Source organism: Anser anser (assembly GCF_964211835.1).
Source record: "Anser anser genome assembly, chromosome: 7".
NCBI lineage: Eukaryota > Metazoa > Chordata > Aves > Anseriformes > Anatidae > Anser > Anser anser.
Genome location: NC_139727.1, coordinates 37538119 through 37560481, shown reverse-complemented (window position 1 = coordinate 37560481; position 22363 = coordinate 37538119). Strand labels below are relative to the sequence as shown.

Below are 22363 nucleotides of genomic sequence, written 5' to 3'. Positions count from 1 at the left end.
GGAGTGAGGATTCATATTTCATGTGGGCCAATGGCTGCACATTTCCTTCAGCGCTGAAGGTTATTTTGGAGGTAAGAAGAAGATGAAAGACAAGACTTTATCCCCAGACAAATTGATTCCATTAACGACACTGGGTTGCACGTGTGCTGCTGCTAGCACAGTGCAACCTAATCTGCTTGGAAGATGTTTCAGAGAGAACAAAAGTCAGGATCTTTCCAAAAAGAGAGAAAAAGGGCTTCCTGATGTTCAGTTGGGCCATGTCCAGTGAGCACCCCTATGTCCTAGGAGAAGCCTATGAGAAACTGGTGCATGTTGTGTATTTAGTTATATTGTTTGGGGCAACCAGGGAAGCTGAGATCAGTGCTGGAGAGGGATGCTACTGTTGTAAAAGTTAAAAAGAAAAAATATAACAAAAAGATTTATAATACATCACACATGGCATGAGGACTCTTTGACACTGACTGATCACACATACGTGTGCATGCCGAGTGTCAGAGCAGGCAGGTTCGCCCAGGGCTGTGTGTGCCCACCCCCATCCTGCACAGCATCTCCCAGGGGAGGGAAACACTTTTACACGCAGGCTGGGAGGCGAAGGCATGCTGCCAATTCTACTTTTCTCTGTCTAAACGCTCACTTGGATCGGCTGCATGTGGGAAGACTAAAGAAACTCTTAGGGGATTTAGCCAGCGCTGCCTCCTAGCAGTGTTTTTGGAAGAAAGCGACAACAACGGAAGGAAAAGCAGCAAGAGAGTTGTGCTGGAGATCACACCTGCCAGGCACCGGCAGAGCGAGCGCCCTGCCTTCCTCGCGTGCGCTTGTCCGTCTGTCTGGCTGGTAAGCCCAGCGATCACATGCATCCCGCTCCTGCCCCCTCCCTCCGCAGCCCTCTGTCCCGCTGCACGCCTCGCAACTTCTGCAAACTAGCCCAGAGCAGAGGCACTTTCCGCAGACGGGCTCCCTTATCCCCCTGCCAGGGCTTTCTGCTTCCCCTTCTTCCCAAATAAAGTTCAGGGGCTTGCAGAAGAGAAAGCAAACACTAATGATCGCCCTTGGCAAGGAAAGCTCATGTTCGCCTCAGCTCTGCCTCGCTCTCTGCGCCTTTGGGCTCCTATTGCTGGGGGATCTGTCCCGGGCTGTACCCATGGACGATCAGGATTATTATCTGCAGGAGATTAGCAACAGGGATCATTATTACTCCTTTCCGTACCCCGGAGAAGAGTATTTTCCTTTCACGGAGCAACCTGGAGAGGAGGGAACTATCCGTGCTGCACAGCCAGAGGAGGACCCAGGGTTCAAACCGAGCAAGAAACAGTTAAAACCGAAGAAAAGCAGCAAAAAAGGAAAATCCATTCTTGAAACTCCACCAGGTAACTTTCCACGTCCTCCTCCAGAGCTTGGAGTCTGCTGAATCTCATGCTGACTGTGACTTTTAACATTAATGAATATCCAGTTAATGGGAGTCTTGGTAGTAATAACAGTAACTGTGTTCGTGGTGATGATGATGACAACACATTAATTTTTAATATCCTGCAGAACAAGTCTTCAGAACTTTTACAGGCTTTTTAACCCCTTCCTCATCAAGTAAAGAGGTTTAGGAGTGCTAACGTACTAATTATGCTGCACTGTAGCTAGTGTATGGACTTTTCCTGCTTAATTACACTTGACAGCTGGATTGTTGTTAAATTTGCAGTTCTAACAACAAATGAAGGGAGACAGATTCTGAAGTACAAGCGGGTTGTAAATGCTAACACCTTACTTTGTCCCTGGTAATTTTAGTGTAAGAGAGGCTTCTGAATTGATTGTACTTACAAATGTGAATTTCATTTGAGATTTCACTTTAAAACCCTCCAGAGGAAGATATGTAGACAAAGATCTTTACTGTAAGAGACTGAGCCATAGCAAACTCAGTGTAATTATTGGCCTGTAAAATAAAGAAGTTAGGCTACAACAAAAATTCCTTATAAAAAAAAAAATCACTTTTTATTTTCTGTTTTCTGCATATGATTGAATAAAAATATGCAAATATTATTAAAATTTGCAGAAACTTGGTTAGCAATTACAATCCAGTTGTTCCCATTAAGAGCTAGTTGCACCACCCTGAAGGAAAGGTTTATTCCTGTGTTTTCTGCATGTATAGTAGTTACTTCTGGTAGGTTTGGGACACTCAGAACTGAATTTAGCCCATGAGATCAACTTCAGAGTTGTACAGTTAGGGGCCAAATGACAGTCACTTAAAAAAGAACTCCTCTGTACTTCAGAAGGAAACTTTTAATGATAACAACCAGAGTACAGGGCACAAAGTGTGCAACCCAGAGACGTTACTGTGTGCAATGCAGCAAAACAGAGTATCAAGGGTTGTATAGGGACATTAATTTTTTTTCCATTTACATCTAGCCGATAGCAAACACAGAATTTTCAATTTAAGGTTAACACTGATAGAAATCAATTAGTCTTTGATTAGAAAAGTTCTTAGCTGTTATAATAATAAACAGTGGTAAGGAAATACCATTTCTGAAATCTTGAAAACCCTTTGTGGGGCAGCCAGTTTGGATTGCCAGTGTAAATCAAGGCAGAAACCACAGACAAGAGCAAGATCCATCGGGGCCAGAAGTATGCAACAGTTTCCAGGTCTCAAGTACTGCCTCATTTGTTATCTAACCACAGGTTTTTAAGTTACCTCATTAGGTCCCAGGCTTTTTCTTATTCAAAGTGGTAGATGCAACACAGGATTCCCACCTGTAGTGGGGTGTTGTGCAGTTCAGCTCTGCTTTCACCTTTTTTGGTTGGCTTTTTTTTTCCCAATTTCCCTGGCACCATGATTTCACACATGCTCCAGAAAGCACAGAAGCACAGCAAGGCGAATGACTTCTAGTCTGGAAGGGCAATGTTCATTTATCTTGGCAGACAGGCATCGTTCTTGTTCCCCATCTGGTGTGCTGAGCACCTTGCAGGTGCAGAGGAAGCAGCAGCTGTACTGATGTCGACCTCCTTCATTACACAGCACTCTTCCCTTCCCAGCCTGGTTTGTTTTATGCACTGTGCATATGCAGCACAAAATTCCAACTATGCTGGGAGAGCAAACTGAGGTCTTACAGGCATTTCCTAAAAATGTTTGATTTTTCAAGTAGAATCACATTCCTTTTCTACATAGGAAATTATGGAATTAGATAAGAAAAACAAACAAACAAGCAAAACTCTTCCTTAAACTCTCCCCCAAACATACTCCATTGTGTGCCAACCAATTGACTTGTACAAGATTCATTTTAATTTCTGATTTACTGCTTCTTGATTTCCACCCTACCTGATTCTTTTATTTCTGTGTTCAGCCTGGTGAGCTCCTCCTCAGTCCCCTCGTCTTCCTCAGCGTGGCCAAGCACAAGGCCAAGGGAAGCATGGGTGAAACTTATGATGCTCAACCAAAAGCAGCTGGAAAGAGCTCCATTGCTGCTTTCACAGCAGGCATGTACTCTTTTGACACAGCTACCAGCTTCCACCAACCACCTGCAGTAAGAGGTTTTAAAGCCTTTGAGCTTTGTGAGGTTAGCCAGAGGTAACACAAACTGATTTCCTCCACCAAAGCTTTGCTCCTTGCTCCAGCACGTGGAAGCTTGACACCTACTCAGTAAGGTGGTTGTTAGGTCTACTTTAATATGGTAAAATGCAATGTGTTCCCTCGGGAGAAGTTGAACTATATTAACGGAAATAGCCATAAAAAACCCTAGGGCAGACACCCAGAAAACAGAATGGCTACCATTTGTTGAAGATGCAAATAACTGAAAACAGGAGTCATTTAAAAGGAAGTGTCAGGCAATTTTAACTAGATACAGTGATAAAAATTCTGGCTATAACATCTGAAATCTCTCCTTTTCCTTCTCCCAAAGGCAGCCAATGGCAACAGGCAGCAGTCTAGCAAGGGCACGGAGAAGACATCCAGGTCCCAGCAGTACAGTGCAGTGCAGTGACACCAAAGCCTAGTGCCATGTCATTGGGTTTGAAATGAATAGCTGAACATCTGGCCCTGCACAGAGGTGCCTAAATAATAATACATAATTATAATTTCTCACATTTGGCCAATTGGGAGGACAACAATGGTGGTTACCAAACAGCCATGAACAATAAAGACAAGTCTGGCTGTGTGCGTGTTGTACACATGTGTATACATCCATGTACTTATACATGTATTCAGAACTGGAAATAATTTACTGGACATGCAGTAAATACAAAAATCTGCTTTTTGTGAGGCTCACTGGAAGCTGGGGCATGTGGGATTAATTAGTTGTAACAAACAATAGGCTGGCTCAGAGCTGGGATGAAGAAGGCGGAGGACCGGGAAAATGTGATCTGCCCTTTGGCTGAGCAGCTGGTACTGATCACTTCTAGCTTTGAATCAAAGCTGAAATCAAACTTAGCAGTCTGAAGGATGCAGCATATAACAGATGACACGGGCTCAATTTATTTAAGCTAATTACTAAAGGTGGTGAGAATATAAATGTTTTCAGTCTGTGAAATATAATTGCAGGAAGAAATACTATTGATGTCAGTGGGGTTGCAATATATGTATATGTTTGAAAAAGTATTGTTGGAATCAATATTTGCAAATATTTGATTCAGATAACAGCAAAAAAATATCAGCCTGCCTTCTTGCCCTTTAAATGACTTATAAATGAAATGGTACTAAGTCATCGTTGGAAGGTAAACAGTCAGATTGATGGGTTTCTGTATATACAAATTTCCCTTTTCTAATTCCATCCTAGCTTATTTAGGCCTTGATCCAAAGCCCATTCAAATCAGTGGAAAGAGTCTCATTAACATCAGTGTTTTTCTTTTATGAGTTCTTTAATGGAGTTTAATAAATGCTGCCTCAGCTACCACCTGTGTGGCAGACCCCCACAGATGGTTTGGGGCTTTGTCTGCCTAGAGGCCAAAACTCACCTGAGAGAGGTTTATGGGCTGAGGTGCCCATGAACACTGCTTAATATTGCCTATTGCTCAGGGTCACGGTTAAACCTGCATTCCTATTGTGCCTGAATGTGCCACAATTATATCTGTAATTATACATTCTTTTATACTTTTGCTGTTTTTCAGCATAGCTATGAAATAGCTTCAAAAAGGCAATGCAAAAGATACTCTATTCTATATTGCCTTTCATGTCTAACATGATACCATTCTTTCCAAAGGGCCATCTACACAGTTTTTTTTAATCTGAGACTATCAGGTTTGTGGAAAGTAGAGAAAGGTGGAACTTACCAAACATTAGCAAAAGTTCTCTCTGGGAAACAAATCTGACTTACAAAATTACACGTTATAGTGGTTCTTGTTCTGTCACCATAATTCTGACTGCCACTGGAAAATAAAGGAGCTGTGTTTGGGTTTTAGTCTAGTTTGTATGCTAGGTTTCCAGCTAGAACAGAAGGAGATGCAGAAGGAAAAGGTAGCCTGTGAATCAACATTGCTTGCCAAAATCAGCTGGGGTTAGCTAGAGAAAAGATGGAAAGGGAGCAGATAAGGAGGAGATTGAAAATGGGCAGGCATGCTGGATGCATACCTAGAGAGCTGGGAGGAAGGCTAGGAGCAAAGGGAGTCATCAAAGTCAGTTTTCTGAAGGCGTTTGAAATCCAGTATGTTGAACTTTGCTGGCACGTTGAAGATGGGGTAATGTCTCAGAGCTCCAGCTAGGAAGAAGTCATTAGAAATATTGGCAAGAAGCATTTTTGTGGAATGCAAGGGCTGAAAGCCAGATGGGGTGGGAGGCTGGTGAGGGTCTGGCAGAGAGCTGTGCCAGCAGCAGCTTTAGGCGATGCATCAGGGAGCTTAGAGGGGTCGGTGTGAAGGGAGATGGGGCAGTGGCTAGTAATACAGCAATTCAGAGGGGCCATGAAACAGGCTTTGGGGTTAGAGAACTGAATCAGAAGGTAAAATGAAGTTTGGGCATGACTGCATACAGAGGCTGATATATAAGTGATTGCTATTGAGTTGTAAATGACCTATATAGCAACCAAGAATATTATCGGTGTTGCTGTTATCTAACCCACTGGTATCCTGTCTTCAGCCTGGCTTCCATTCCCGAGAAGTCCAGAGAAACTGGAGCACTCCTGTGACCTAGGATGTAGATTGTAATTTTAAAACTTTTGCTTAAACTTCTTATACTGGCACCTTCTATGAATGAACTCCTTGGCCCTACATGCTCTTTGGAATATCTCCCATGAATTTTAATACGACCTGTATCATGTCCTAATTGCCAGATGTGACAAGCGAAGATGAAAACATCTGGCTTTTAATGAGCTTTCTTTCATCTACCAGCTTCTATTTTCTCCTCAGCATTTCTACAAATAAGTAGAATAATAAACCATAACACAACCATTCTGTTTAAGAGCCCATCCTTTAAAGAATGTCACAACAAAAGAGGAGAAAGGATGACTAAGAATAAATAATGGGCAATGCTTTCAAAATCGGCCAACCCTTTTTGATTAGCTATGGCTTCAATGAATAATATAACATGAGAAAAAATTTAGAATAAACGCACTTGATTATGCTAGAGAACACCATATTCTATGATAATTCTCCTAGCAAGCTTTTCTGAATTCAAACTAATTTTTAAGGTGAGAAAAATACCTTTTTAAAGAAGGGATGATTTCACTGAATAGATTTTAATAATATGAATCTGAGCCTAGACCTGTCCCTGAAATACCAGCATATTCTGAGTCAATCATTAGTTGAACTCATTCTTGTTTTCTAATGTTATTCTCTGTTCAGTGAGCTGGTTAGAGAGGTCATTCCGATGGTTCACAATCAAATCTCAATTATTTCTTTTGGGTTTGGCAGGAAGACTTCTATCAGCTACGTGAACTTAGAATCTATCAAAAAGATGAAGTACTGGAAGTTGAAGATATGGTGCAGAAGAAGCAATTTCTTGAATTTTTAAAATATGAGCCTTTTCTTCCAGGGATTTTTTTGAGCCTTGCCCAATTCATTGTCTATGTAAAAAGCAGACTTCTGAAAGATTTATTGTCTGGATACAGGGATGAAATTTGATTGTCATATTCACACAAAATAGCTGCTTGTGATTATATTATCAAAAGGGAGGGGGGACACGCACTACCACATTATTATGCAAAGTATGCAATAAATCTGAATAAATCTGGCCTTCTTGTCAGGCCTCTGGTGAGGTTATGTCTTGTGGTACTGCCTGTCTTAGAAAGTAGGGCTTTTTGAAACAAATATACAAGTATGTGCCCTCAACGCTCATTGCTGGTTACCTGTGGAAAACGGAAACAAGCAAAACTGTGACGGAGCTGAAATTTAAAATCAAGTGATTACACATGCAAAACACTCCCACAGCATTTTCTCAGCTCAAACAAACATTCCCCAAGAGAAAACAGAGGTGATAGTAACGATCAGTTATGCTAGGAGCAGGCAATTGCCTTTAATCTTTCTGTCCCTGGGAACTACCTTAATGTATGGTTTGGTCCTTCTTAATTCAATAAGCCATGAATCAAAGAGGGCATTGGAGTCTCTTTGGAAGGGATTTCTTTCAAGGTTGATCATAGCCATCATATCTGTGCATTTACGTCTCTGATGCAGAAGCTACTTCTCTGTAAACTTCTTGAACACACTGTCCATGCCCTGACAAGAATAAAGCACAGGGACAGTGGATTAAGGGTCTTTAGATGTCACCATGACCATGGACATCTAACACCACTGCTCTCTGATAACTTTGTTGATGGGGACTTCATTTCCTAAGCCATGGAGGATGCTGATCACTGAACACCTCAGCTATCTCTTTCAGGAGCTTAACCAGCCTCTCTGAAAACCTTTCTCTGGCTTTCCGTTTTCTTCAAGAGGTGTTAGTAACTTTTTTATTAGTTTTACATATTACTATTAGTAAAATACACTGCAGTGTTGACTCGTTACTTCAAAAGTAAATACATTTCTAATTTCCTTGTAGTACAGCAAAAGGAGCATTTATGATTCTGTTGCCTTGTGGTTTTATAGACCCATTTTGGGGAATAACAGGATACTCTGGGTGTCTGCTGTGTGCAGGAAGGGCTGGAGCCCAACCAGAGATGAGCAAGGCATTTTATTCTCCATGCAGTCAACAGGCAGTGCTAAATCAACTTGACAGGTGTAAAAGAGAAACTGTTTCTCTTTTTTACCCATAGCTAAAAATGGCAGTAAAAAAAAAGGTGAGAAAAACAAGAGGGGGAATGAAAAGATGCCAGATGGTGACTCTGAGAGTCAGAGTGCCTATGAAGACATCAGAGAAGTATGTGAGGATCATTTAAAGCATCTTTGGAATACTTGGGTTTAGTTAATGATCTCTCTAGCCCTGTTTGAATTAAATTAAAAAGGATATTCTGTAAAAAGGATATTCTAGAGAGTCTGTTGATAGATATCTGAGTCCTCTCATGGACATCAAATAGTTCCTTTCTGCTGGGTAACATACCGATATTGGCAAGCAGGGATTTGTACCATGTTATTACAGGTTAAATGGAGACAAGTAAAGATGAGGGGTTTATTCTTTATTTCCACAGTGAACTACGTCATTGTTTCTTAATAAAATGAGGCTTTAGTGTGACTTTCTGATTCTGGAGTGGTGTTTCAAGCAGCTGTCTTATAAATGGGAATCTGGCTCAATGCACTGTAATATACATTTTACAAGAATGTCTTGTAAAACTTATATTAAATACTACTAATATATCAGAAAAAGTGAATGATTCCCTGTTCTGACACAAAAAAGAGCTTCAAACCTGCTCTGTATGGTATGTGTGGGGCTGAGTCTCAGAGTGTCCACTGGGATTTGATATTGAAGAAGATCAGACAAAAGCTGAAAAGCTTCAGCAGACCATAGTGACTTCCAGTAACTATTAATCACAGGTGAAGTTGAATATCTGATTTAGTAGTGAAAGCAACCAAAGGCTTAATCTTCTGTTTAATTGCAGTTATTTACAGTATGAAAATACTGTAAGTGTACAGTTCTGTTATTCAGTAAATAATATAGCTCTGCTGCTCTGGTTTCACACAGATATTAGCAGGATGCTGAATTTGCAAATGTGCTGCTGAATCAAACAGTCCAAACAAGGAATGTAATAACTGTTATTTTATACATAAGTTAAACATAGTTCATGTACTGGCAGCATACACTTCTTTTTATTTCTTTCTACTACAGATCTTATCTACTCTGAAGTTTCTAGTTACTGGCATGGAAAATTTAATATCCAAAGTGAATAGTGTATCTGAATATTTTCATTTATTTATTTAATAGCGGACACAGTGGACAGATCTTGACTATTCAGAAGGAGACACTGGATATGTCCCAAAGGTGAATTGCAGGTACCTAAAAGGAAACTATGCTGCGTGTACAAATTTTCTAGTTGTCTTAAAGGCAAAATAGTAATTAATTGGAGATTTGTGCATCTAAAAGGGGACTCAGCTGCAACTTAAGCACCAGAGTCCTCTATTCAGCTTGTTCTTTTTTACTTTTGGTCCTCAATACCTCATCCAGACAATGACTAATAGTTTCCTAAATCTGATTTGCTTTCTTGGATTACGTTGTTTGAGTGCTTCCTGTAGATTATTTCTTCTTCACACTCCCAAGTGTCACAAATGCAGTACCTTTCTTGGCATTTTCCTTCCTGTTGCCTCTACAAGACTGATCCTTCTGTCTGGGTACTGAAGGGAACCTGAAGGGGAAGCCCAAAAGTCCCAGTTTGACTTATAGAGTTTTCTTTGGCCTATAGAGGGGCCCAAGAGTTCTGATCTCTCTTGTCCCCAGATTTGCCTTCTCTCTATTTCCTTATAAGATCTTCGGAGAGTAAATCAGCCTTCATGATCCCATTTCAATGGGAGTTCTGTTTGACAAGAGAGTGTAAAGTGAGGCCAAGTGTCTCCTCCTTCTAACACATATGAGGTTTACTGTAAACTGCCTGAGTGCATTAGTCATCACGATGTGCTGGGAAACATGGTGTTTGCAGTGGAAGCAACTGAGAACTCTGTCTGTCATTCTTTCCCAGAAATTAGAGTATTTTTTCCTTCTCCTCTTCAGAGAGACTGTATCTGATGGTGACAGGTTTATGGCTCTGCTCTACTGTCAGGGTGCTCATATAACATCTGTCAAAGGAAGGGAAGAGTTCAAAGTTTCTTAGAATTGTTGATTTCAAATCTGGATGTAAGCAGTCCCTACCACCACCATTACTACCAACCCTAATGCCCTAATTGGCTTTAATATACATAATATTGCTTTTTCCCCAAAATAGTTTTCAATAGTGTAATGAGTTTGCCCCATGTGCATGACAGGACATCTGAACATGGGACCAGATTTCAGACCTCCCAAAGATTTTTACTGACCTAGGGCATAAATTTCAATTTCAGCCAAAAGCCTACATGTAAAAGTAGAACTTAAAACTTCAGCCTTTGACAACATCAATTTTCTATTTTTCCTCTTAATTGCTTATGTACTGAGAAGTTACAAAAAATATTTCAGAAACAGTTAGAATGATATTTGCCATCACAAGATAGATGGCAAGTACCCTACCCCAAAGGACAGAGCCAATCTTATCTCACCAAGTATTTAATCCACATTCTCTTTGCACACTTTAAATTCCAAGCAAGAATTCCATTGAGAACCCTACCAAAAATATATGTGGGTTATATACAGGCGATACATATGGAATTTCCCAGAGTAAATCTGGACTTAGATATACTCCGGGATGTAGGTGACCCAACAGCATGGGGATAAGCCCCAGTTTCAGTGAATTTTGAACAGCCCAGAAAAGAAGTCTTCTCCTATGGTGAGACAGGGCTGATGAAAAGAAGGGATGTATAGCCAAGGCCAGCCATAGCCAGGGCCCAGAGCATATCCCAAGATGAAGAGAAAAATTCCTTACAGCTATTCTGACAGATACATTGCCCTTAGACTCCTTTGGATGCTTTTGGATTCCAGCAGAGGACTGCAGTCCAATTCTTTTCCAGACTCCTCTGAAGATTGTCTCACATCTGGTCCAGTTCCTTTGCATTGGATATTTCATTAGATACGTGTAAGTGACAAATATGGGCCCCAAAAATATTTTTCCCATCTTATAGAGGAACAGATGACTGAGGGATCATATACAGAAAGCAGAAAGCTGTGAGTCTTCTTCCAAAGACCTTTGTGAATGCTTCCATAGTGAGCCCAGGCACTGCAGAGATCCATAGATGGGTGGGATGCACAAGGCTCAGAGTAGAAAATTAGGCTGAGATAAATTCCTCAGCTGCCAAACTTGCTGCACAGGAGGAATGAGGTATCTGGTCACTGTAATCACAAGGTTTAGCATCTGTTCTCTGCCTGAATGACTGAATTCTTTATTGAAAAAGAAAAAAAAAATATGAGGGCTAATATATTCTAGATCCATTTTTTTTTCCTGCAAAATTAAATGCTTGTTGCTTAGGATCTGAAAACACTTCTATAAAGAAAAAAGGATGATGTCTTTTTGCAAGCAATAGTTCAAGTCCACAATGAACAAAGAACAAAGCTCTCATCCAGCAACTGAAGGCATTCAATGTTATTTTAAACTATTAAATGAAAAGAAGGGAAAAATTCTTGTGGATCTACTTTCTAAATAATCCAGATCATGACAAATGCTAGTAATATATGGAATACAAAATATTGCAGACACATCTGAATTGTTTGATGTTGCTAATAATATGCAAAGAGCAAATATGTACTTTGGCTTTTTAATGCTTGAAATGCTGGTCAAATGGCAATGACTGAGAGAGAGACCATACACTCGTACAAGAGAACTAGAATGGGATACTTCTCAAAACACAATTAAAAAAAGCTAGTATGGGAGTTATGCAGCTAAAATGCCACTGAGGTCTTTGAAAGCATAGAGAGAAAATAGCACAGAACTATTCCTCTGCAAAACTGTTCCATATTTCTAGTCATTAATCCTGAACCAGATTTTTTCATCCCAATTAACAAGTTGAAAAACATTTTGTTATGCTCAGGGAAGCTTGCCTCGAAGCTTTCTCTCTTCCCCTTCTTTCCAAGTGCAGAATACCTATGCCCTCTGAATAATTCCAGCTCCTGTGGGTGGCTGGGAAGATGGGCTCTCTATGGCAGTGGCTGAATTAGTGAAAAATCCTGGATCATGGCCTGAACTTTTCATGTTAGCACATTCAAGCTTTACAGCAGAGGCAAAGACTCTCTTAGCAATACCACAGGCTATTTATTGCTAGTACCAGACTGTTCTCCAGGTAAAGGATGTCAAACCCCACTGGGCAGGTAGCATATATTTGGGTTTATTTGAACGCATTCCTGAGGAGTCCTCATTGGATCCACAGGCTGGTAAGTGGTAAGCCTTTGGTGTGGATCTCTGGGCCTTAAAGAACCATACATTCATGCATGCATTCAATTTTAAACTCACTAAAAGCTCACATTTGATGTCATTTGAAACTTCTGACACGCTTAGCTTCCCATCAGTGAGTCCTTTGTGCCATATGTTTAGCTTGTGATTATGAGCCTTTGCTGGACCAAGGCTGAGTTGTTAAACAAATCATGAAAGATGTTTAGAAAGAATGAATTTGGGGAATCTTTTTGTGGGCTGTGCAACATTTCAAGGAGGCTTCATAGGAAGCTGGAATGAGGAGGAAGGACCTCTGGACACGCAGTCATTTGGGTTGGAGAGGTGCCCACCCTTTGAGATGTTTGTCTGAACCTTGCCTGAACTGTTTCAGATCTTTTGCTCTCTAGCATGGAGCTGGAGTTTTGCAAGAGCTTCCCTGCTGAACCTCCAGTCCTTCCCTCCAATCAGTTGAGAAATATTGAGTGCCATGTCTTTCTCATGGTATTTTTAGCATTTCTCTTTCTGCAGGCAGCAAGCTAGTGAAAATGCTGAGCACTCAAAATGCAGCAGATATTAATGGAATTTCTAAAACCACAGAATTCTAGTGCTTGATTGGGCTTGAGGCATTTATTTATTTACTTTTTGTAAGTTCCCTAAACTGGCTCTCCCATGACTAGTTCAAGGGCAGGTAGAGATGGGGAGGTAAAATGTATGGGCTATCATATGTGCACGGTGCCATCTTCACAGTGGACATCTGAAAGCTAAAAAGCCATCTGAAAACTAAAATCCTTTGGGAACAGAAGCAAAAGCTCATGAGAAAGAGAGCTGGTGAAACGTGGGAAAGGGAGAGCCTGACTGCAGGGTGCTTGTGTGTTTTCTGAGCTCCATAAAAGTCTTTTTTTTTTTTTTTCTGAAATTACTTTAGGGAATAATTAATTGCCTGTGGGAGCTGGGCTCTGTGCTTAGATCTCTGCATCGGTGGCCCATTTTCAAGAGGGATTCTTGTGCTGCCCTGGAGTTTGTGTCCCACAGTGAGCCCAAACACCATCCTTGGACCTGTTCTCTCCTGCACCCCTCCTGCACCCAAGTAACTCCTTCCTTCTTTCCTTCCTTCCGTCCTTCCATCCTTCCGTCCTTCTGTCCTTCCGTCCTTCCGTCTTTACTTCTGTCATTCTGTCCTTCCTTCATTTTTCTTCCTTCCTTTCTTGCTTGCTTACTTTCTTACTTTCTTTTTCTTTCACTTTTTAATGTGAGTAGTCACATTTCAATCCAGGTCTGGGGTTGATTTCCTCAAATCTTTGAGATCTAATTGTTTCTTGACTTTTTACTTCCTACAGTTTTGAACCCTTAAAGAGTCTGCTTTCAGGGTGCTTCTCAAGGGTGCAACAGCTTGGACTTAGAGTGCTCTAAAGAAAGGAAGAGAGCTTTGTTATATGAGTTCCTAAATCTTTTGCCTTTTAGGACTTCTGGGTATATCCAAAGAACCTCCAGTTATTTTCTGTGTGCCCTTGGCCAATTTTTCATCCTCTTACTAAAACAGTTTCCACTGTTCAGGATTTTAAATGTATCAGCTACTTCTGACTTTTTAGTACAATATTAGAGCTGAGCTTGGATCAACTGTGAAAAAAAAAAAGAGTACATCAAAAAGAATAATTAAATAAAGAGCAAAAAAGCCAACTAAACTTATTTTTTTCTTTTACTGTGCTCAAGGAAATACAAACATTCTGTTTTAAGGGTTGGGAAGGAGCACACGGTTTGAAAACGGGTTAATTGTAACCACACAACTTCCTTCTGAAATCATTGTCTGAGCAACAGCTCCAGGCACTACGGGGACTTCTGTGCTTCATGAGGAGTGTTTGTTTTTATTCATTCATCTTATTATTTCATATAAAATAGTAACAACAGATGTGATTTTAGAAAAAAACATTTAAATGTCTAAACTCACTGCTACAGCAGACACACCAGGTCTCCATAAAACCGAGACTTACACCGTATAAAAGGTTTTAAAACCAAGTTGGATAGATTTTAGGTATTTCCTGTCACAGGCTCTCTATATAGGTCAAGTATTTAGCCCAGATGTGCAACCTGGAGGAGGCATAGGCTGCAGCTGAGACCAGCCTGCACGGGGTGACAACTCACAAACAAACCCTGTGCCCCGAGCAGCATTCCCACCGCTCGCCGATGCTTCCTCGTGGTGGGCAGCTCTGCTACTGCTGCCATAGGAAGAGAGACAAGTGCCAGGGGTTGCTGTAAGCACAGTTTGGTGCTGGGGTGCGATGGTTTGCTCTGCTGAAGTGGCCAGCCCACCTTCCAGGGTCTTCTTGCTGTGTTCATGGAGGCGTGTTTGCAACTGTGTGCTCGTCTACGCACAGGGAGGCAGATTTTAATGCCACTTCTGATTAGCCACATACCCTTTGGGAAGATTTAAAAATGTCAAGGACTAATTTTTCACAGATCAGCAGAGGGGGGGAATGACTCTAAGAAAGATGGTCCTACACTGTTCACCTAGGTATCACTGCAGACAGAGATTATTTCTATCCTACATTCTGTTGGTAAACGCATATTTTTAGTTTTAATCGTGAAAAAAATGAAAGATGACATTTCAACTTACAGCTAAGATGACTAATGACTATCTGCTGCCTAAAGGCATAGCTCATACTTGTGCTGGCTCTGAAGTTTGCTGGCTACCACCAACAGCTAAGTCTGAGAGCTAAACTGGTAGGAAACAGCCTACTGTGGAACCCAACAGGGAATAGCAAAGTGACTCTATCTTCACTTATTTGCTTGTCTTAAGCTTTGGACTGCTTCATCAGAGGAAGCTAATGTATCTGTTTCAATATCACATTCAGCATGTTTCCCACCTTTTAGGAAAGTAAAACAAATACAATTTGGTCTATGCTAGGACTTAAACTTGATTAAAAGTATAAAGGCATTATGTAGTGCTGACTGGTAAGTAGCTGATTTCAGTTTCTCAGCTGTAAATTTAGTACTCGGGAATGGAGGCAACAGAAGCAGCGGCGATAAAATTTAATGGTTCAGCAGTACAAATGAGAACTCTTTTACAATCTTTCTTTTTTGTTTTGTTTTGTTTTGTTTTACTCTGTGTGTGTGTGCTTCGTGTCTGTGCTAGGAAGACAGAAAGTGAAAACTGGGTGATAATATAGTGGTGCCATTTATTTCAGTGAAGTTATGAGTTTGTAGGTAATGACTGAAGCTATTCATATCTACTTCACCACTAGGTCTACTATAGCCTAAGGTGTGTAATTCTGATCCTTGTGGTGGGGAGCCTGGGATCCTTGCTTTGATCCAGAACTGGTGGCTCTGCCCCTAAATCCTTACAGCTCACAGAATCCTTGGAAGATCCGTATTTCCAGGACCCAAAGTTTAGGCAATTTGCTAGTTTATGTATGTTTAAGGAGTTTCCTGACTAAGCTGTTACTCCGTACATCTGCCTAGTGAATGTGCTATACTGAGCTATGGGTATATTAGATTCTGAATAGAGTTACTACTACAGCTTTCACAGGACGGAGAGGAAATTGATTGTACCATAAGATATTTTTATACTCATACAACTGTTTGTATGCAGTTGTACTATTTTTGGTAAAATGCACTCAAATTGAATTGTTAAGGTGGTTAAATTTTAGCACTTTAAAGGTGTCTCATTTTTTGGGCCATGGTACTATCTTAAGATAGTAGCTATTTTCTGTCTTGATTTTATACTTGTTAATGGTATTCCAAGTTTCAATGTTTATTTTTAATAGCTGCAATTAAGTTCTTATTGTAAAATCTTTGGTCTTGCAGTATACCTCAGTGATTTGATATTTTAAGCTATTTCTGGCATGAGCATATTGGATAGATACGCATTTTAATGGTAATTTTAGTCCTATACCCAGCCAGTCTGCAAGCAGTCTGACTGGTTTTTTTTTTTTGTTGGTTGTTGTTTTTTTTTTCCTCCATTGTTTGGCTAAGTCTATTTGTTTGGATCTGGAAAGAAAAGAGTCGTTCTCATTTTTGATGTCTGTACTCAGTTTTGTGGCTTTAGCTGGAATTACAGGAAGTCTTCATCCCATGCTTCAGAAAAACATCAGAGGAGACATTTTAAAATAAATAGCACATAAGTCAGTATTACTCAAAGCTTATAATCAAACATTAAGAACTGATATGTTATTTTTCAAACCGTATTTTTTTTTCTGCTATTAAAGGGAAAATATTTCTTTTTCAGGGTGAATAAATACACATATTCTTTTGTAGAGAAAGTGGAGGACTTGTCAGCTTTGGATACAAATGAGAGGGTACCTTGTATTATGAGCAACTGGAAACCTTTCCTGGGGCTATGTCTACAGCAAGACTTAACACCTAAATACAGTGATGGTCCACACTGAATACAGCTTGTTATCACATCATTTCTTTTTGTTAGGGCCTGTTGCTATGACAGGGTTTGGAACATGAAGCTGTTTGATTCCCACCCAAGTCAGGTCAGTGTAGGTGATGTTCCCATGGGCAAGCACAGCAGAAACTCCAGGGTGCCTACCTAAAAACCCCTCTTTCCTCCACCTTTTTCTTCTACTAGAGGGAAGAAAAGAGAGGGGAAAGGGAGACAGGCCCAGTTTCAGACATGCAAGAGCTATGGGCAGTATTTCCATACCATCTGGAGGAGGAAGCACTCCAGGCACTTACAGGCATGGTTGCTTCTTCACCCCTAGCAGAAGCAGCATAGGCAGCAAGATCCAGTTCCAGGAGGAAAACTGGGACATGCTTCTTTTGCTCAGTCACACTGGCTCTGTGCTTGGAGGATACAGCTCCTGTACTGCCCATGTCATAAATCACATCACCTCCTAGGTAGACTGTATGCAGCAACAGGCAGCTCCAAGAAGGTTGTATCGTGTCTGGAGTTTAGCTGAGCCTCCTGAGTCTGAAAGCTTGGCCAGAAAACTCCCAGAGAACAGGCTTTCTGGAAATTCCTGCCTCTAGCTGTGCCAAGAATAACAGAAACTCTTCCGTCTTAAATGTGCTCTTTTGTTGCATCTAGAACCAGCCACAATCTGAATGTGTGAGGGAGCAAAACCGTGAAGAGTAATAAAAAAGTGTACTTTCTGAATACCAAAAATGTTTGATTTCATGTCAGATCTGACATAAATAATCAAGATAATCCTCAATTTATCATTTATTTGACTTTAACTGCTGAATTTTCCCTGAACCTCAAAAACATGAGAAGAAACGCTTTTACTCTTGCATAGAGTTGGCACCCTGCAGCCTTTCAGGTGTCTGCTGTGTCCAGTCCTGCCATCAGTTCAGCACTTAGGTGTCAAAAAAGAAGCACGAAAGAAGTAGTGTCTTTGTGTCATGGAAAGGCTCTGTGTGTCACTGGTATCAGGTACGGTGAGGACATAACTTTGGTGGCCTTGAAGCCCCTGGAGAAGATGGTTACAAAGAAGCAGGATATTTGATCATCAAAAGTAGCTTCGAGATATCAGATGGGTCATATTTGTGGGAACCTCACCGAGGCTTTGCCTTCACCTAGAGCCCTTCAAAATGCTCCTCCTGGGTTAATGAGGCTTTGACTCTGACCTGGGTTTTGTGGCTTCTATCCAAAAGTCGTTTTTGTTTTTGTTTTTGTTTTAATCTTCAACAGCAACCACAAAGGGAAGTGTATGTTGCAGTGCTGTGATAAATACTGCCCTCACCTTCTCATATAAGTCACTGACATCTTAAACTCCTGTGCAGTGTTTTCTGATTGTGCTAGAAAAATATACAGCTTTGATGCAATATTAGAACACGGTTAACATAGTTAATGTCATCTTAGGATATAAAAGTTGGCATCTATTTAATCCTTTAACTGATCTTTGATCTGGGACTATAATTCAGTATTTTAGCTTATATATAGGGGATTTATTGTAAGTGTACATTGCTCATTTTATTCTTTTAGTGCCCTGGGAATGGGTTTATAACAAAAAGCAAATAAAAACAAAATGTGTTTCTTGAAGAACCTTCATCTGCCTATACTGCTGCAGTTAATCTGGGGCACATGGGGGCTAGGGGTCTGAATTCAGACCAGAAAACAAACTAGCATGCATTGCTAGCAATATTTTGTATGTGAACAAAGTCAGAAAACTGCTCAGACTGAAATCCATGGAGCTGTTTCCAGGGAAAAGCTGGGGCATACCAAGTATAGAGTGTGACTCATGAACATCTGTGAAAATTTCACACTTCCCCAATCACATCTTCAAAACAGCAAAATTTAGCTAAACCATGTTCCCCCTACAAATGGCTTAAGACTGTAAATATAAAAATTTTTTTAGAAAAAGAAAAACATTGTTCTGTTTAATTCAGCCCCCACAAAGGCTGTCTGTGACAGTAAAGCAATCAAAAGATATTTTCAGCAAGTAGCAGGCCAGCAGAAATGTGCTTTTACTGTTATTTCACCTTTCAGGTGCATTACATTTTTAAAATACTTGGCATATCTGTGACCTAAGTATTATTTGAGACACAGGTGTTAGACTGCCAGAGTTTCCATTAAGTTTCCACTATTGGAATGAATTATCAACCACATGTTTCATAGGAAAACTCTAAAGTTAGATGATAGGTTAAAATTTATTATATTGACTTCATTAAGAAGTTTTGTCTAAGACTATAAAGATCTAAGATTTAGGTCAAAATAGTGTGAATAATATAAGTGTTAAAGTCTTCATCCCCTCAAATATATGTTTGTGTGCTTATCGTACCTATATCAGTAGCTTCACAGATTATCAGTTTCTTCTTTAATAGTGTTTAAGTGTTTTGCTTAAATGAAGCCTAAATTCTGCTCCTACTTTAGGATGGCCCAGAAAAAGAAATAGGGAATCAGAAGTTAAAAGTACATCTGCCTTATGAGATGTGACTTTGCCATGAGATGCCTGAGCATGCTGTGTTAGCAAGGATACGTGTTGGGTCCCCAGAGAACAAGGTCTCTGGAGCAGGGACAAGACAGTATTCAAATCTAATAGTCAAATGTGTGTGCAGAAATAAGAAACTGGTTTTGATTATAGCAATAGGTTGCTAATTTGAAATAGAAATAGCATCCTAAAGCACATCACACTGGCACCATACTGCTTTCCTTCCAAGCAGTGACAGACTCTCTGTTTGGTGGGTGCCTGCTGGTCATTATTATCTCCTCACATGGGCAAACTCTGGTCACATGAGGGCCAAGATATACAACATGGGCTTTTGACCTTCTCGACTGACCAACGTCATTTTAAAAGATAGTTCATTTGTCCATTGTTGCTGCTGACTGCAGAGAGAACTTGGGCTCTGCTGCATTACTGGAGATCACACTGGTAGTGTATGTTTTGATGGAAATGAAAAGCTTAAAGAAATCAGTTATGCTGGGAGGTTGATGAGGTGAAAACCTGATCCAACTTCCACTTGAGTCAACGGGAGTGCTTCCATTGACTTTGCTGGTGCTGGCTCAAGTCTCAAGTGCAAAGACAGAGATATTAACAGCAACGACAAAATATCCTGGCTCTAAAAAATTATTTGCATAGAGAAAACTCTGTGTCAACTCATCATCAGTGCTGCCTTGACTTCCTCCTGTCTTCTCTGAACTGCTGTATCTGGATAGTGTAACATCCTTTCTCCCCAGACAAATGTTTGCAAGTGCAAGGGGGCTCTTACATATTTTAAAATGAGAAAGCTCCTAGAGCTAAAACACATTTGGAATCATAAAAAATAAATTGAGTACACTCTGTCTCCAAATGTTAGGGAGACTGTCACACTGCACAAGGATGATATTTCTCCATTTCCAGATCTGAGTGTGATGAGTTAGACAAGCACAGACTTGTAGGGATTGAAAAGGATTATAGGTATGGCTCCTAAAAAATAAGTAAAAAGAAAACATGTTGCTTCTGTTTTCTTGCCATTTGAAGAACTGAACAAGTACTTAAATTGATGGAAAATTTTCTTTAAATAAAACAATCATTTCTCTACTTTGTCTCCAAAAGGACAATACAGAATGATTTACTAAATGCATCCTTATTAGATACAAGAGCTATAAAGACAATTTGTGCTTACCTGACAATCTTTATTTAGATACAAAAAATAAAATAAATGAACAATTTGGGCAATAAAGATGAACAGGAGTGTTTTTCTTGTCCTGTTCATACATATATCTTTTATTTATGACATTAATTTGTGTTTTTAAGAATGCCTGCTAATAGTTTTACCATAAAGAACAGTAAATGTTGCAGCCGAACAACTATAATTACACTGCATGTATAAAGACAAACAAGCTGGCTCTGCAGAGTTGTTTTTGTTTGTTTGTTTTTGATAAGAGTTTTGGTGGAAGATGTTGCAGCATTAGGGCATGCCATCATGAGGCCAAAACTACTTTCAAATCTGGGCTAATAGATCTGTACAGAGACAAATTGAAATTGCAACCTGAGTTGGTGCTGGCTGGAGAAGGGAGCTCAGTAGCTTCTTCAGGTAGTCCTCTTTTTATAGGTAAGCCCTAAATTGTAACTGGAAGGTTCAGATTCCAAGAGGTGAGGTGGGGTCTGAGGTATTTGTTAAGGGTTTCCCCCTCCTGACTTCAAGGGACAGGTGATGGCTAACTGTCAATCAGAAATGTCTTGCTGCCCTTAGCTGGGGTACAAACTTCCATCTGGCTAGCAGAAGCAAAATTGAAAATCATGGACATGTAGATATAGCCCTTTTTCAAGATGCAAATGTTATTAAATCTGTATCCATGCCCTGTCTCTTTTTAGGTCTTGGAATTAATTAATTTGATCCAGACATCTTTCTTGTTAATGACTTTTTTTCTAAAGTGAATACCTACTCGTGGTTGAAAATTGCAAATGAAATCATGGCTGGATACAGGCCAGAAAAAGACAAATGCCCATACCTCGGATTCTTCCCCAAACCTGCAGTATTAATGCTTGATTTTATGTCACTGTAAAACATAAATGTGTTGTGGGAGTTTGTTACTAAGGTTTTATGTAAATAGTATGTGGATTTAAGTGTCTTTCAAAGCCACAGATGAATTTTCTGTATTTTATAATAATTCCTTTTTCAACCAGTTAAAGAAATGAAAATAATTAGGTAATTTCAAGTTGAATCTATAAGGTAAGCCGCACCGCTTATCCATGCTACCTCATTTCTGTGTCTTCTGTGTATATCTTCTAAAACAGCAATAAGACAGTCATATCAACTGTGTGGTAGTTTTCATTTTTATATGGAAGATCTCTTAAAATTACGTAGAATATATTAAAGCAATAATTTTAAAAGTACAGTATTTATGAATGCCATAAATCAGTTTCTTTTCCTGTATATTTCTTAAAAATAATTAGATTGTCCTAGTTATCTCTAGTAGCATTAAGAAAGTGTGTGTGTATGTGGGAGGGGGACGTCATGGACAACAAAGTAGAATAGATAAACTGAAATTCACAACATGATTCAGGATTATTTTTTTTCTTTAGGGAAATGGCAACTTTAGATGGATCATATTATATTATAGTGAGTAACTTGGGGTTAATCGGATAAAGTCATACTGAAAACTTTGCCCTCTCCATGTCTGTACATTACAGGTCAATGATGCTTCTAGTTTTTTCTCTTTATTGATGATGGAATTCATATGCATGTGAAAAAAAAAAAATTTCTAAAGTCTTAACAATCAAATATTATGACTATAAATAGAGAACAAAATTTCACTTAAAAGCAAAATCAAAGATCTTGTTGAAGACAGCACAAATTCCATACATCAATGCTACTGAAAAGAATGGGCTTGATCACTTCAAAAATATCATCCCTGTGCAGAGCTGCAGAGATGGCAATACCCAAAAGTCAATGGTCTTTTATCCTGCTGCTCTGTTCCTGGTTGTCACTGGTATAGTCACTGGAGAAAGAGGGGCCAACAGAGAAGGGAAACATAAAATCATGGAATCATTTTAGTTGGAAAACACCCTTAAGATCATCATTTCCACCACTAACATTACAAGTCCATGTCTCAAAACATCACATCTGCAGGTCTCTTAAATACCTCCAGGGATGGCTACTTCACCAATTCAATGCCC

The 22363-nt window shown here is 39.9% G+C and overlaps 1 protein-coding gene across 1 annotated transcript in view; it reads left to right on the top strand.

Annotated features, from left to right (window-relative positions):
* The first annotated feature begins 647 nt into the window (after positions 1-647).
* Positions 648-22363, top strand: part of CPXM2 (carboxypeptidase X, M14 family member 2) — a 75221-nt gene continuing 53505 nt past the window's right edge. The window contains exon 1 of the mRNA XM_083844479.1: positions 648-1367. Coding sequence (XP_083700605.1) covers positions 1040-1367 — 328 coding nt within the window. The 5' untranslated portion in view covers positions 648-1039. The remainder of the gene's footprint in view (positions 1368-22363) is intronic.